Source organism: Acartia tonsa, chromosome 4 (assembly GCF_053477335.1).
Source record: "Acartia tonsa isolate MP-2025a chromosome 4, ASM5347733v1, whole genome shotgun sequence".
Lineage (NCBI taxonomy): Eukaryota > Metazoa > Arthropoda > Copepoda > Calanoida > Acartiidae > Acartia > Acartia tonsa.
The window spans coordinates 41,810,325-41,826,929 of NC_137263.1; the positions used below are offsets into that span (position 1 = coordinate 41,810,325).

The 16,605-nt window shown below is 31.9% G+C and overlaps 4 protein-coding genes across 7 annotated transcripts in view; all 4 read left to right on the forward strand.

Moving 5' to 3' along the window:
• The window catches only part of mio (GATOR complex protein mio), an 11,061-nt gene extending 8,657 nt beyond the window's left edge, over positions 1–2,404 (forward strand). The window contains exons 13-14 of the mRNA XM_080158229.1: positions 153–259; positions 643–2,404. Coding sequence (XP_080014355.1) covers positions 153–259; positions 643–787 — 252 coding nt within the window. The 3' untranslated portion in view covers positions 788–2,404. The remainder of the gene's footprint in view (positions 1–152; positions 260–642) is intronic.
• Positions 2,342–10,556, forward strand: LOC145317244 (uncharacterized). Of its 2 annotated transcripts, XR_013878952.1 has the most exons (10): positions 2,342–2,455; positions 5,145–5,241; positions 5,718–5,955; positions 6,262–6,343; positions 6,595–6,731; positions 7,048–7,150; positions 7,492–7,566; positions 7,776–7,897; positions 8,400–9,685; positions 10,347–10,556. XR_013878952.1 is itself a non-coding variant. In XM_080158232.1 (9 exons), the coding sequence occupies exons 1-9, from the start codon at positions 2,414–2,416 to the stop codon at positions 9,250–9,252; spliced, it is 1,749 nt and encodes a 582-aa protein (XP_080014358.1). In that variant the 5' UTR covers positions 2,342–2,413; the 3' UTR covers positions 9,253–10,556. The 2 variants fall into 2 exon arrangements, 1 of the variants encoding a protein (XP_080014358.1); XM_080158232.1 differs by having other exon boundaries at positions 8,400–10,556.
• On the forward strand, positions 10,521–16,594 carry LOC145317245 (deubiquitinase OTUD6B-like). Of its 3 annotated transcripts, XM_080158233.1 has the most exons (7): positions 10,522–10,785; positions 11,830–11,956; positions 12,247–12,312; positions 12,478–12,564; positions 13,577–13,728; positions 14,643–14,766; positions 15,082–16,594. In XM_080158233.1, exons 1-7 carry the CDS (start codon positions 10,556–10,558, stop codon positions 15,208–15,210), a joined length of 915 nt encoding a protein of 304 aa, XP_080014359.1. In that variant the 5' UTR covers positions 10,522–10,555; the 3' UTR covers positions 15,211–16,594. The 3 variants fall into 3 exon arrangements, with proteins under 3 accessions (XP_080014361.1, XP_080014359.1, XP_080014360.1); XM_080158235.1 differs by lacking the exons at positions 14,643–14,766; positions 15,082–16,594 and adding an exon at positions 14,358–14,532 and having other exon boundaries at positions 10,521–10,785; XM_080158234.1 differs by lacking the exons at positions 14,643–14,766; positions 15,082–16,594 and adding an exon at positions 14,453–14,626.
• On the forward strand, positions 15,522–16,594 carry LOC145317246 (mitochondrial ornithine transporter 1-like). The gene has a single exon (XM_080158237.1). It carries the CDS (start codon positions 15,522–15,524, stop codon positions 16,425–16,427), a length of 906 nt encoding a protein of 301 aa, XP_080014363.1. The 3' UTR covers positions 16,428–16,594.
• Positions 16,595–16,605: the final 11 nt, after the last annotated feature.

A 16,605-nucleotide genomic window follows, 5' to 3' on the forward strand; every position in this document is an offset into this window, starting at 1 on the left:
ACTAAGGAGAGGTTAAACTTAAATTAAGAATTTTACGTATCTTTGAGAAGATTGTTTATTTTTCAATTTAACTTTATATTAGCTATAAGGGGAGCTAAACATAACTTTTTCAATTCTAATATAATCATTAATTAGGTTTCTTTTATTTGTAGGCATGTCCAAGCTGCCGAAAACCAATGCCTCGTTGTGCCATATGTTTAGTCAACATGGGAACCGTGTCGGGTCTCAACCCAGAATCAAAAGCAAATATCCTCACAAAGTAAGTTCTATTTAAACTCGCTAGGTGTCAGAAGTAAAAGTAAATATCCTCACAAACTAAGGTCTCTTTTATAAGCTAGGTGTCAGAATCAAAAGCAAATATCCTCACAAAGTAAGTTCTGTTTCCACCCGATAGGTATCAGAATCAAAAGCATATTCTCGCAAATTAAGTTCTGTTTACATCTCACTACTATAGGTAGGACAACTGCCATAGTCGGTCTGTACCGTCAGATATTTCATAAGGTAACTGAAAAGAAGACTGGATCTCTTATTAGAATATTCTTTTAGCAAAATGTGGTAAATAACAAAATTGAAATTAGTTATTATTGTAATAACATGCTTGGTAGCATTATTAGAAATATCCTAAATAAATGAAATTTTTAGATTTGACGAGTGGTTTAGCTGGTGCCAGACGTGTCGTCACGGCGGCCACGCGCAGCACATGATGGACTGGTTCATCAAGCACACCGTCTGTCCCGTAACTGGCTGTGCCTGCAAGTGTGCTTCATTGGACGCTACTTCTTCTTGACATTTAAAGACAAATTAATACTATTAAATTTAGTCGTAATTAAAATATGATTCATGGAGCTAGGTTTTTCTACATTTAACGGTATAAGTTCTTTAAAAGTTTAAAAAATTTAGTTTAAGACTTCCAAGATTTGTCAAAATTTTGCTTTAATTTTTGTAAGAGTTTTGTCATCAAGTTTGCGTTATTTCTATGAAAGGTATCTAAATATAAAAAAAAACATTCTTTTCAATGAAGAAACTAATCAACTTAGAGCTTAAACGTCCTAATGAAGCCTTTGTTCTAAACTTCCATGTACATTTTATAAACCCTCCTTTTAATGGATTCATCATTTTGAACATTATTATTACTGATTATAAGGGGACTTTTCTTGAATAAGGGCAAAGAGATTTACACTACAGCTTAGAACAACAAATAGATATTTTCTTTTCTTTAGATTTTAAGAAAAATCCTGTATAAGTTTTACAAGGTATTTTTTATAGCAAATTTAAAAAAAAAATTTAATGTCTTTTAATGTAGGGTGAAAATCAATTTCATCAAAAATGCGCCAGTAGGTACCAAGTATACAGACTGTAAAAACAAAGGATTAACCGTTTTAAGTCACAAAACTCTTCCCCATTTTCATGAATGGTCTTCTTTAAAAATGATATAGATATATTTTTATTTGTTTATTTCATTATTTGCATCATACATTTCATTAAAGCATATTTTCATTTATCATATCGTCAAATATTCATACAGTACAAATAGAGATAAATTATATATAAAGAGGCATAATATTAGATGAGTGAGCTTTTCATTTTTTATCAACAAAAATAATTTTATAAATTTTATAATATAGAAAAAACAAATGATTTTATGAATTTGATTAACACAATTTTCTATGTATATTATTACTATTTTCATAGTGTTGTAAAGTTTGAATTATAAGTAAATTAAATCCTGCAAATATGGTTATAAAATATTAAGTCAAATTCATTAAGACTAGAGTGGCGCTCTAGATACCCCTCCCTCTCTCCTTTTATCAAGTTTTCATTTACAATTTTTCTCTTTGAAACAAAATCATAATTGAATCTTCTCTTGTATATTGTATTTCTTGATTTTTTTATCCTAAAACAATGCTCCTTGTTATTTTCTTTAGGTTTGGGGTGGGGGAACGGTAGAACAATACCCATATTTATTTTCTTTGGTTTTTGCCAAAAGTTTTAAACTTTTCTCATGATTTATGGTATTGCATCAAAACTTTTCATCTATAAATTGTAATTCATTTATCATTATGTAATATCTTGATTGTTAGATTTCGTAATTCATACAGATTTTTTTTACTGTAGTTTAATATTATTTTGGCCTTAGATTATTATATTCATAAGTTTCACTTCATAAAAAATAACAATTGAAAAAGTATCGTATATAAAATAAAATTTCCTATTAACTCAATTTAAGTTTATTTGTATTGAAAACATGTAAGAAACTGAGAAACAGTGATACCAATTTTGTTATGAAATCCTAATAATATTATTTTTGATTGTTAAAAATTTGATTTTGGGTACCTAGATGTTTTATTTTTTTTCATCATAGATCTGTGTATATTTTAATTTAATTTATTGTTGATATTTTAGATTTTTGAAAATGTCATCATACAAGAAAGATTACACTGTCAAACCAATTTCAATAGGAAATCAAATTAAATTTCAACATTCTAGTGGAGAAATTTATCTTAAACAAGGATGACAACATCCATAAGTAGCGAAGCACAAAAAATTGTGGATGGGAATACGTAGAAGTAGATTTAAAGTGTATTTTATTATTAAAATCAAGAATAGATTTATTGGAGAAAATAAAGACGAAACCTTGTTTTATTTTGTATGATGAAGACTGTTAAAGTAAATTACATACTAGATGCACATAACAATGGGGGAAAAAAATTTGAAACTGTTAATGCAAAAAAGTTTTAAAATTGGACCAAAAATACCAAAGATATGGGGAAATATGTCAAACATATAAAAATAGTCAAAAACCTGCTAAAAGGCAGTTTGGCCGCCATTGTTTCTTTTCTTAAAACACCAAAAATTTAATATTAATATCTTTAACTGAAAATTTTTTGAAAATTGGACTATAAACACAAAGATATGGGTAAAAATGTGATATATACAAAAATAGCCAAAAACCTGCAAAAAGGCAGTCTGACAGTCATTGTTGTTTTCTTCAAACGACAGGAAATTTAATTTTGATATCTTTAACTGAAAAAAATTCGAAAATCGGACCATAAACACCAAATATATGGGGAAAAATGTGAAAAATATAAAAATAGCCAAAAACCTGCAAAAAGGCAGTCTGACCGTCATTGTTGTTTTCTTCAAATGACGGGAAATTTAATTTTGATATCTTTAACTGAAAAAAATTTGAAAATCGGACCATAAACACCAAAGATATGGGGAAAATTTGGAAAATATAAAAAATAGCCTAAAACCTGCTAAAAAGCAGTCCGACCGCCATTGATGTTTTATAGTTAATTGTGGTCCTTAATGATGGGAATGTTGTCAAAAAATTTCAGCTCTCTATCTTTTATAGGAGCCGAGAAAATCACGTTTCCCCCAATTCATTAATTACGGACGGACAGACGGACGGACGGACATTGTGAATTATAGAGTAGCTTCGCTACTAAAAATTATATTATGATGGGTCTTTTTTAAATTGCCTGTGTTAATTTTTAACACCTCAGATTAAGATAAAAAAAATTTCTTATCATAAAGGCTACCTTAGTACCTAGTTAATTTAGGTTTTTCTTCGTATTATTCAATTCAAAAAAATATGGAAAATTTTGGCAAAGATGGTGAGAATTGCCCCCTATTCTCTTTTGACACTTTCATATTTGTAAAAGTAAAAGATATAATATAAGGTACACCACATGTCACACTCACAGTGCTTAATACAATTCTAATAGGGGGAGGGGAGTGGTGATTACCCCCCTCCCCAAAAAAAAAAAAAAATTAATTAAAAAGCTTGGGCGTCCGTCAGGGGCGTCCAAGCTTTTTTTTGGGGGGGGGGTAAAAAATTTTAGGGGGGGGGTAATTCGTGTTTGGGGGGGGTAAAATGGCGCGCGAAGCGCGCCGAAATATTTTTTTACCCCCCCCAAAATTTTTACCCCGGGGGTAAAATTTGATTGGGGGGGGTAATTACCCCTCCTAAAGTCTGTTGGGGGGGGTAAATACTCCCCCCAAATCTGTTGGGGGGGGGTAATTACCCCCCCCAAACTAATTTACCCCGGGGGTAAAATTTTTGGGGGGGGTAATTTAATTATGTAAAAAAAGCACCTACCTAATCTATTAAGTTAATAAGTACTATCTTATAACATAAAGTAGTAAGTAAGGTTTATTTGACTATAGCTTCAGATTTCATTACTTTTAATACTGAGTTCTCCTTTTTAGGAAAGCTTCACATAGATCCCATGATGGTTCCACACTATTATAGGTCAATCCTTTGAGTGGTTTTAGGCTATTTTTCTCCTCCCTTTTTACCCTTTAGAAAACACGAGTTCTTAGATGCTAAGGGCGCCACTACTATTCAAATATATAGTAGTATCTCATTCTTTAGAACATAAAAATACAATAATTAACTCACTAACCAATGAACCAATATGATTTTACTTTAAAGTGAAGCGTCTTATAGGTCCTGGTAAGTTTTATAACTAGTTTTGAGACACCCTGACATCCTCCCAAAAGAAATCGCCTATAGAAATTCTTTTTCATTATTTAATGAAATATTTAATTTAGTTAGGTATCTATTTTATGGAATCTTCAGTGCTTTACAATTACATCATAGATCCCCGGGATGGTTTTAGCCCTTATAAAGGCCCAAGCAAATAAAACATGATCAAACTATTAAATTTTTTGTTATCATGGTTAAGAACTGTTTTAACTGGTTGGACAGTAAAATTTTTTTTTAAGAACATTCAATTTGGGGGGGTAATTACCCCCCCCAAAATGGTTTGGGGGGGGTAAATACCCCCCCCAAAATCGTTGGTTGTGCCTACGGCACCCCCAAGGTAGGGGTAATTTTTTTTTGGAGGGGGTATTGTTCACAAAATTTTGGGGGTGCCAAATGGCCCATTACCCCCCCCCCCCCTTGGACGCCTATGGCGTCCGTGCTTATATGAATTTTGAAGTTTGAATTTTTACCCCCCCCCCCCCCCCCCAACAAAAAAATGTATAAGCTTGGGCCTATATGATATAAAGATTATAACCTTGGGGGTGCAAAATTTTGAATTTCGAATTTTTACCCCCCCTACCAAATAAAAAAGCTTGGAGCTAAATGATTGATTATTATACTAAATATGACAAAATTGAATAAAAATTTGATTATAGTGAGGTATGGACATGATGTAGTAAAATTGTCCAGAGTCAGACCACTTTCCACTATTTCAGCTAAACTTATTGCAAAGCTGTTTATTGAAAAAGGTTAGTTGAGCTTATTTTTTGTATTGCCATCTTTCTTTTTTCCTTATAATAATATCTGTCTGTACCGAAGGATCTCGCTAACCGCTGAACTGATACAGTGTAGCTTCAAATATGCCCTGGGAAGGTTATAGCTATTTTTAGGGATGGTACCACCATTCTACCAAGGGAAATAGGAAATAGATAACTAACCCCATTTAGCGGCCGAAAAAAAAATTATTCTGGTATACAGCTCATCTTAACATAGATTGAAAAAAATATTTACGTGCATAGCCTCTAGTGTCTATATATTTTTTACTTTCATTTGTCTCCTGTCATGTGTATTAATGTGTAGGAAACATGCTTATTGCTCAAAAGGTTGTAAAAATGGAATCCCAAACATTAACTTATTCCTATATATCCCTTAAAACAACCTAGCATATTAGAAATATGAGTTTAGAAGTAAAAATTGGGGGGATAATTTTATTTTTTATTTTAAGGTTTACACACAGAAGACAGAAAAAGCAAACACTATGAGTCTCTAGAAGCATATTTCTGCACCTTGCCCTGGATCCTGAAGGAGGCTGTGGCCACTCACATACAACAAAGACTGGCTTTTGAGAATGATTCCTGTTTGTCTCTGATGCCAGAGTTTAGTAGAAGCAAGCCAAATAATCAAAATATGTCTTTTCTTGCTTGGAGGATTTTCTCCAGACATTCCAAGTTTTTGAATTTAAGGTATGTTGATAATTTTAACTTTTGGAAATCGAGATTAACAACTCAATCTTAATCAGAATTTTACGACTTTTAGGTGGGGGGGGGGGGGGAATTGATATATCGCTGGTTATACAATCCCTAAATCCATTGTTATTGGTTAAAAATGTCTAGCAAAAACTGAATTATTCTACTGCAAGTTTTATTATTGATTTTCTGTAAGATAGCTTTAGCTTGACCTTAACAAAATGGTTTGCTTATATGTGGATTAATGATTCCACTTGCTTAAATGCGATACTTCTTTATTTTATTTTAACTCTTTTTTTTCAGTGAAATGTTTTCTGAAGGATCTGGTGGTAACGAAATTCTTCATTTTCTACTAGATTCTGATCAAGAAGAAATAAATCACTTCAGGAAAAATAAATGACTATTTTAATCATCTAAAATACTTAATTAAATGCTATGCCAAGTTCTAATTATTTCTCTTTAAGAAACCATCTCAATGCTGATTTAAAAGTCAGTTATTTTATTTTTTCTCACTAAAGCATTAGGTAGACAGAGCTTATTGTTTTAAAAACTCTTTAAAATTCTATTCTTTGCTAAAGCTTGATTTTTTAGTTACTTAAAAATCTCCAATATTTAAAACAATTTATTCAATGTTATAGTAAAATGAGTTTGAGTTCATGTGAGATAAGTTCTACCAATCTCTCCTATACTTATGAAGTAACAGACTCTACCTGGAAGCCTCAGCTACAAACTTTGTTTCATAATCTTTCAAATATAACTCATCTTATTTTGAAGTAAGTTTTTTTTTATCCTGAATCGCTCTTCAATGAATAATTTAATGTATGTAGAAAATTTTAGTCTTTATTTGAATATTTTTTATAGTTTATCAAAATATGTAGCTCATATTTGTAAATGAAAACTAGCCAAAACAGAAATATTAAGATGAACAGATGTTATGAAGAACAGAACCTAAGATATTTGTGAAAGTAAAAATACTTTTAAAAGAGTACTTGTCTCTGCTTTGGAAATTAGTCTAAAACCACTCTTCAGAAAATTCTTTGAAGTGCTTCATAAATAAACAAAAAGAATTAAAAGAATTGCTGAATTTAGATATTTTTGTGATGATGACACACTATCTATGGTTGGTAAACACTGTATTTCTCTTCAATACCTGGAAATTCATCTCCTACCAGAAACAATGAAAGATCAACAGGTTTTTTATATTTTTTAGAAGCTTGTCTTGCTTCTAAGCTTAAACATCTGGGGATGGTTGATAAGAAATTTAGGCTTTTTAAAGTAGGTCCCAAGGCACTAACATCCCAACAAATACAGAAAACCAACCCTTTGTTTTCCCATATTTAGTCTGGAAGTCCTTAATGTACCTAACATATCACTAATTTTTTACGTCTTTATTTATGACGCGGTTTAATTCAAATCAATAACCTGTTCAACTTTTGGTATACCTATAAAAAAAGACATTTAAGATGTCGGTAATTATAGGAATGATAGATGAATAGAATTTGGAAAGGGACTTTATTTGTAATACTTTTATAGTTAACTGATGACGGGTTTGAAGAATTTATACAATATCAGTTGAGAAATCCAACTCTTAGAGAAATTGATTTGAAGGTAAAAAATATTTTTAAGTTTTTTATTATAAATTATATTTGGTAATTTTTTTAAAATTATGATAAATGTTGAGTTGATAGCCTTTCTATTCACAAAAATAGCCTAAAAAATGAACAAAACTAAGCCCAAATTTTTTTGACTTGTTTAGCACTTTGAAAAATAGTCATTCAAGTACTTTGAAAATTCAAAATAATAATTTTTTTTGTCAGGAATGTTATTCCCAAAGTGTAACATCCCGGAGTACAATATCCCTGTCAGAAATACCAAGTCTTCACTCCATGCATATCAGATCTTTCCATTTGTCCTGGATTTCCTTACAGATTTGTAACAGGTTGGTTTTACTGGTGCTTTACTTCAGAGTGCCTTTCTTAGTGTTCAAATATATAGAAAATATAAAAGTAACAGGATCTCTGTGTGTACGAAGGATCTCCCTGACTGCTGGACCGATATTGTTTTCCTTAACAGAGAAGCTTCTTATAGGCCCTGCGAAGGTTTATAATTATTTTGAGGGAGTGTATCATCACCCTTCTAAGAAAACTCACCAGAAAAATATTTTAAAATTACCGCTGGCAGTGCCAATTTCTTAGAAACATAAGAAAGGGCTGATCTTAACATAGACAAAGGTTAGTTGATCTGTGATGCTCTTGTCATATTCTTAAATAAAGAGGGGCTTTGTTAGGAAAACTACAAAATTCAAGTTAAAAATAAAAGAATATTTTTAAAAATTGTTCCCTATAGGTAATTTCCTAAGTACCTAGTATGAGATGGTTTAGTTCTAAAAATGAAAGCAAAACTTGGCCAAAAAAGTAAAGAAGGCAATTGTTATATTTCAGTAAACGAGATACCTTTCCAGCCAGCACAACTCTTAAACACCTGTCCCTGAACTTCTTTAGCAACGGCACCGAGGTGATGGACACCCTGAAGAATTGCTTTGATGTTGTACCTGAACCAAGATTTGTCCAGTTCCTCCTGGAACTTATACCTCTGATATTTAACAAACTGGACAAAATTAATTTAGATGGCATTCATGGAGATTTATTGCCAATGAAGGATGAAACTTACAGATTTTTAAAGAATGTTGTAACGTTAAGAATTAAGAAACTGCCAAAAATTTTAGAATTATCGTGTCATCTGCCACGGTTACAAGAACTTGAACTATTCTACATTCCTTTTACTCAAACAGATGTTTCTTCAAATGCAAACATACCAATATTCCCTTCATTAAGAAAGCTTTCAATTTTCAAAGACAGCTTTAGAAGTAGCATTTTATTAACTGATCTTCAAGATTTATTAAATGCTGCCCCTGGACTGAAAGAATTAAAAATACATCAATTAACTATTAAATCTAAAGCCAATCAAATGTTGGTGAATATTACTGAAGAAGATTTTATTACTTTGTTCAGATCAATACCTCATTTAAGAAACCTGACACACCTACATCTAATTTTTAATGACAGTCAATGTTTAACAGAAAGAACCTTAATGTTTTTGCTGGAAAATTGTCAAAATTTAGAAAAGATTGATAATTTACTGTACTGGAATCTTAGTTTTGATACTCTGGATAAGGCTTGCTTGGCGAGGCTGGGGTATGGTGTCCACTATGGGAGTAGGTACCACTGGGGACTGGATTGGAAGGGAGATGATGGCACAACATTCGATTCTGAAGCTCCGGTGGATAGATTCTAACAGTAAGTCATTGTCCACAATTAACATGTGCGAAGTTCCTTTTTGTTGAATGTAGGTGATAGTTCCATGAAGGGTATTTATAATTTTAGCTACATATAAATTCAAAGTCATCTCTGTTATGTGAAATGTTTTAATTGGATATTATAAAGACAACCAATAGGAAAATTACCTAACCCTTTCAACTTTCAAATAATATAATTTCATCCTTATTGTATGAAAATTACCATTTTGAAACAATTTTAAAGTACAAAAATTGCACTAGTATTGTAGCATAATATTTCTATATAACTTGGAGCTATCCTTTTAAAATTTTGATTACTATTACTTAAGTATTCTTTTGCATTTATTTTTGTTATTGTATTGTGATAATTTTTATAGTATTTGTTATTCATTTATTTATAATGTTGTGCGTGTCATAAATGTTTTGTTAAAAGTATCTAGTCAAAAAAATAAGGTTTTATTACATGATTTCTTGAATTCAATCCCGTTGCGTGCAGATAAGTTTAGGAAACCATGGTACCTTCCATCCTTTTTTTTTATTCAATTTCAGGGGGATACCTAACCACGTTTTTCACTCAAATAATAACAGGGGTGTATAACAAAAATTTTCGTCTCTCCGCTAGTAAACATTATACCATTCTAAGGGATTTTTGTGTCTGTAGACGAGAGGACAATTAGCTTTTTGCTGATTTTTCTTCTATTTCTTTGGTGTTTTTGATCCGATTTTCAAAATAGCAGCTGATATTTTCAGTAACATTATTTTTTTCCTTCCCTATAATTTTTCATTTATCCCCCTCTCCCTATAGCCGGGGATCCCATGCAGAATAAACGCTCCGGAAAAACCTAAAAAAAAACTCTGCACGCCCCTGATTTAATAAATCTGTCCAAAAAGAAAAATTAAACTGGTGTTTTATCTGCATTAATATTATCATCTGTGATAAACTAATACAGTGAGTTAATATCATTATAATCAGAAGTGATTGTCAAAACAACCTTTTTTCACAGTTTATTGTATTATTCTAAGTTTCACTTCTCAATGCCATCGAAAATATAAGTTTTTTTTAAACTAGTACTTTTAAATTGTGGATAAAAAGGAGGTGTTGAATAATATTTACCAAAGTGATATACCCATTTCCTTTAATATCATTGTAAAAACATATACATATTTCATATAAATTAGGGACCAACGCAAGTTTTACAGGAGAATTTTTTTTATAGTCTAAGTAAACTAAAACAAATAATGAATATTTTACCTCAAAACATAATATTTATAACTAAAACTGGATAAATTTTTCAGAAGAAAATGTCAGATAGTGAATCCGAGACAGACCCTAAAGAGGCCCTGCTTAAACGTCATCGCAATGAGAAAAAAGAGCTGCAGTCACAAATCCAAGCCTTGAAGAAAACTGTGAAGGCGGACAAGAAGAAGAAAAAAGAAGTTGCTGATACAATAGCTAAGCTTGAAGATGACCTGGAGACAAAGCATAAAACAGAATTGGAAGAATTTATAAAAACTGCGGCTGATGATGATGGGTATGTTTAGTTTAATTTATATATTTATACAAATGTAATTCTGGCAAACGCGTAAAATTGAACCGCAAAAGACAATTTTTATCGGTTTTTATTGTGAAATATGTGAGTTTGTGTAAAGCCAGATATGGAAAATGTATGAAGTCTGAAGTACACTTTATGAGTTACTAGAGTTGGGCTCGTTATAATTATCTCGCTATTGGCTAGGTTTATTCAATGTTTTATTTACTTTCTTTTAGTTATCTGAATTCTGACTATTAACCCTATTCTTCCATTATCTTCTCCCTGACGATTTCTTTCTTTAGACTATTTTAGGATCTCAACATTCTTTATTTCCAATTATCGTCCTGAAAGGGTTAAAATGTTTAGTTAACTGTTAAATTTTAGTTCATTATCTGACCACATTTCACACATATCGCTAGTATCAAATTATTTTAAAACTAAGTTTTCTTTTATTTACTACCTATATTATAAATTTAAATTTTCTGTTTTATGGATAGAAATTTAATACTTCAATATAATTCAAATAGCAACATGAAATAAAAAAAATGAACTTATTCTTCATACAGTAAAATAATGGGTCTTATCGTTCTGGTCAATGAAAGTTTATTACGGATTATTGGAGCACTATGAGTTTTAAACATTTATTGCTTGGAAAACTTGAGCTCATATATGTATAGACATTTATTTCCTATATAGATCTGTCATGAATCTTGATGCAATAAAGCAGGCTGTTTTGTATATGTTAAAAATTGAAAGATTTCATTAAACAAAAGTTCCCGCGAATATAAGTATTAAATAAGAGGGGTGGGGAGGTTATTCGGAACTAGTGGAGCTTATTGGTATTTGTTAAAATATAATTTGGTAGTTGTTTTTTCATTTTCCGGTTATATTTTAATTCTTCTCATTGAGCTTCCAAATCCATTTTTATAAGTAAGTTGTCTAAATTAAGTAACACATTCAAATATATGATTTATTAAAATAACTAATTTTCTACCTACTTCATAATGTTATCATTAGCTTGCATTATTACACTTTTAATTTCAGTGCGGCTGCTCTTACAAATGGTCTTGAAGCCAGTCTTACTCTAGAGGATGGCAATAATCAAGAAGAAGAGGAGGAAGAGGCTCTGGGACCACTCAGGATTAAAAAGGAAACTCAAAATAAATCTAAGGTGAGAGAGAAGAAATATTACCTATAGAAATAAATAGAACATGGGGTATTAATATATCTACTCTCTGTAAATGTTATGTTTTAAACTTTGTTGTTAGCTTGTATTATTTATGGGTAAGAATTTGCAAATTAATTTTCTGGCGTTGTTCCCTCCCCCACTTTAATTGATATGAGTTGTGGTTTAACTGATAATATAAGCAGATCCCCTGAAAAGAATTAATCCTGTTTAATTAGGTATTCTTCTATCAAAATTATAGATTTATACTTCTTAATGTAGTGCTTACTATTTAGGCACAAAAACGAAAAGATAAAAAGGCACAGCAAGAAAGAGAACGTCAAGAAGAAATTGCAAAACAGGTAGGTACCTACATTTTACCATACCATAAAGATTAAACTTAGAAAGTCTAGTAGATACTTTCCTTCATGGACAAATAGAAACAATCCGATTATATTATTGGTTTGATTAAAAGCTTTGTCTTGGAAATTTGCTAACCAATTGAATTAATTTATGATTTCATTTAGGAAGAATTAAATAAGTTTGGACCAAGAGCTAAAGAACAAGAACGAATTTCTGCCAAGTTAATAGAAAAGAAGCTAAAATTAAAAGATGTAAGTTAATCTAAATAATATGTTGTCAATGAGATTGAGCAATAGTTTATGAAGGCCGTAATTGGTTCTAAGCTTGTAATGTTTAAAGTTTGGGGGTAGGGGGAGGGGAGAATGGTATTTTAAAAAAAAGACTTATTTGTACCTATGTCTTGTGAATTTAATTTTAAGAGCACTTGGAGAAGGTTTAGACAAAGTATCTGGCCGAGTCCTCTTTGTACATATAATACTCTTGCTAAGTAATCATTGGGTTGATTGTCTGGTTTGTTAGAACTCTTTAGGTGTAAACAATATCTATTTCATAGAGGGGGGTTGTTTGTATTACTAGTGGAGTAATGTGATTATTTCTATAAAGGGGACTATCCACGAACGAGAGCAAGTGATTCTAAGCACCTTCCAGCATTGATCCATAGTATTTTTTTAGTGAATATTTTAGGTTTATGTTTAATATTTGGTTTATCGACTAAAAAGTTAGGTTTCACCATGGTTTTATATGAAAAAACTTTGAAATGTTAAGCATAATTTGATGCAATATCATCAAATGTTTTGATGAGTTCAAACTGTTGTTAAAAAGCTTAATGCAAAAGTATATTATTTTGATTAAAAATGTATAGGTATTTAAAAAAAAGGGTTGGTAACTTGTAATATTGTAAACAGTTTAATTAATGTTTTTTTTGCAATTAACAGCATTTAATGCTTTTCTGTCGTGTTATTTTATTTTGTCCTTTGAACTCAACTAAGCGTTTGTTGATATTGCATCAAAAAATGCTTTACATTGCAAAGTTTATTTTATATAAAACAATGGCGAAACCTTACTTTTTAGTCGATAAACCAAGTATTAAACATAAACCGATTGTTATTCACTAAAAAAATACTATGGATCAATGCTGGAAGGTGTTTAGAATCACTTGCTCTCGTTCGTGGATAGTTCCCTTTAGCTCAATTTGATCTCAAGTTTCTAGCATAAGATCGCAACTGCCTGTTTTTCTCAAGGCACATTGTTGTTTTTTTTTAGATTCCATCCAATGGTGACTGTTTATTTGCTGGAGTAGTAGATCAGCTGGGACAGCACAATATCGACTCTTCAGTAGAACAGCTGAGAGATAGCACTGCCAATGAGTTACTTGCTAAACCTGACGAGTACTCTCCATTTCTTTCAAATCCTAGGTTGGTAGTTTTTGTTTCCATTTTATTTAACGTTTTCTAAGTTATTTTATTATCATTGGTTCCAGCCTTGCATCAGCAGGTTATTAAATAAATAAGGGAGGCTGAGTTTTTTTTTTATAGATTCCGTAATAATAAGTGTTTTGAAACAGAACGCCAAAATTCATATATAGCGTCTAGTAAAATTAGAAAGCTTGATTTAAATAAATATCAAAATACCACAATTTTTCGTTATTAGAGATGATTTATATTCATCAATAATAATGCTTTGTAAACTAAAAGAACTGACGCTTTTTTACAATAACATTTTGATTAGTAGTTTTGTGTTGATTTCAATTGATCTTCATAATGCCTAAAGTAGTACATACAGTATACAGTAAGACCTACGAAAAAGTATTTTTTACTATACATTTTTGAGTCCTTTTAGTTTTATTGGATGTTTCTAAATGCACCTAAAACTCTGCATTAATTCTAGTGCTTTTTATAAAAAAAAACTTGTATTTGTTTTTCAACAGTTTCTTTGTACCATTTCAGCATGATGGGGGTGAAGCTATTTAAAAAGTCCTTTTAAATTTTGTTTAAAGAATTGATTTTTTGTCCTGTGATAATTATTTAGCATATTTTTTGTTTAGCACTGGTGAAATGTTGACAAGTGTTGAGTATCAAGAGTACTGCGAGACTATGAGATCTACACATGTATGGGGAGGATTAATATATTATTATTTAGCACTGGTGATATGTTGACAAGTGTTGAGTATCAAGAGTACTGCGAGACTATGAGATCTACACATGTATGGGGAGGATTAATATATTATTATTTAGCACTGGTGATATGTTGACAAGTGTTGAGTATCAAGAGTACTGCGAGACTATGAGATCTACACATGTATGGGGAGGATTAATATATTATTATTTAGCACTGGTGATATGTTGACAAGTGTTGAGTACCAAGAGTACTGCGAGACTATGAGATCTACACATGCATGGGGAGGACAAATTGAGCTCAGGGCTTTGTCTGTAGTCTTGAAAAGACCTATCCAGGTATAAGATTGTTCATTTCTTAAATTAACTGATGTAGGTTGAAAATTTTCTTTTTTTCATAAATATATTTTGCTCTTCTTTTTATTAGGGGTGTATATAAATTCTGCACAAGATTCCTTTTTTACCCCTGGCTGCAAAATATTTTATTTATTTCCCCAATGCCCCTATTTTTATCCTAATGAGGAGAAAAATTGTAAAATATTTTTATTTTGTTTATTTTTTACCTCTCATATATTTTTCGAGTTTTTTCCCCATGGAGGTATGATAAAAAATTTTTTTGGAACTGAAGTTGCATAAATATTTATTTAATTTAAGGTTATACAAGGAGAAGGACCTGACATTACAATTGGCGAAGAATTCTCCTGTGATCCCATCATCCTAACCTACCACAGGCACCTTCACGGTCTCGGGGAACATTACAATTCTGTCTCACCTCTTCTTTAGCTGTAAACAATAAACATTTTCAGAACAAAAAATGTTTAAACAACTATGTTAAACTGTGTTAGAATGTGAAAAAAGAAAAAAATACTTAATTGAAATGAACTTGAAAGATGACAATTTTTAATGCGTGAATTATAATTTTTCTGATCCTTACATAACAGTTTTTACTAAGAAAAGGAAAGTTTGGCACCTGGCCAAATTCTCACACATGCACACAACAATGCTAAAGTACTAGTAGACACAATGTCAATACAGCACTAGAATAGTTAAGTTACAATACAATAGAAAATAAATCTAGTTAGAACAAAATCACAATGACAGCTGGAGGTAGCAGCGCGGGTAAAGACGCGGTAATTGACTTTATCGCGGGGTCTGTCGGCGCGGCCGCCGGTGTTTATGTCGGCCAACCGTTAGATACACTTAAAGTTAAAATGCAAACGTTTCCGCAGTTGTATCCTAACGTTACCGTTTGTGCAAAGGCTACGATACAACGAGAGGGCGTAATACGTGGATTGTACGCCGGGACGGTGCCCGCCTTGATGGCCAACATTGCCGAGAACAGCATCCTGTTTGCCGCCTACGGCGCTCACCAGAAGTTGATCGCCAACATGCTGGGTGTACCAAAGGTTGAAAATCTAAGTGTGCCTGCAAATGGATTTAGCGGTTTTTTGGCTGCCTTCTGGTCCTCTCTTGCACTTTGTCCTACAGAGCTTGTAAAGTGTAGGCTACAAGCCATGAGAGAATCTTATATAAACAAAGGCAAAGAGCCTCCCAAAATTGGTCCATACAAACTGACTAAAGACATCTTAAAGACTGATGGCGTGCCAGGCCTTTTCCGTGGACTGACAGCAACGTTCACCCGCGAAATGCCAGGATATTTCTTTTTCTTCCTTTCATATGAATTTTGCAGAGAAGCTTTGAGAAAACCTGGCCAGAGCAAAGACGACATTGGTCCTCTAAAGACTGTTCTCTCCGGTGGTATGGCAGGTGTCACTCTTTGGACAATTATTTTCCCTGCAGACGTAGTTAAGAGCCGACTGCAAGTGTCGGGCGGAAAGACACCCATGTTGAAATTAATGCACAAGATATACAAGAACGAAGGATTGGGTGCACTGTACAATGGTTTGGGTGCTACGCTTGTCAGAACCTTTGTTTCCTCGGGTGTTCTTTTCCTGGCATTTGAGTACACCAAGAAAATTATACATTCAGCTGTCGATTAGTAAATTAGAAGAATTCTTAGTATGTTAGTTAAATTAATAAAAGTTTTAAATACCAATTGTTATCATAAGAAACAAAATATTATTGTCATTCCATTTGAATTGTGAATTATTTATGTTTACAGTGATACTTCATGAAAACCCGCCAAAGACTGTTTTATCATTTCAGACAACCTAGCCG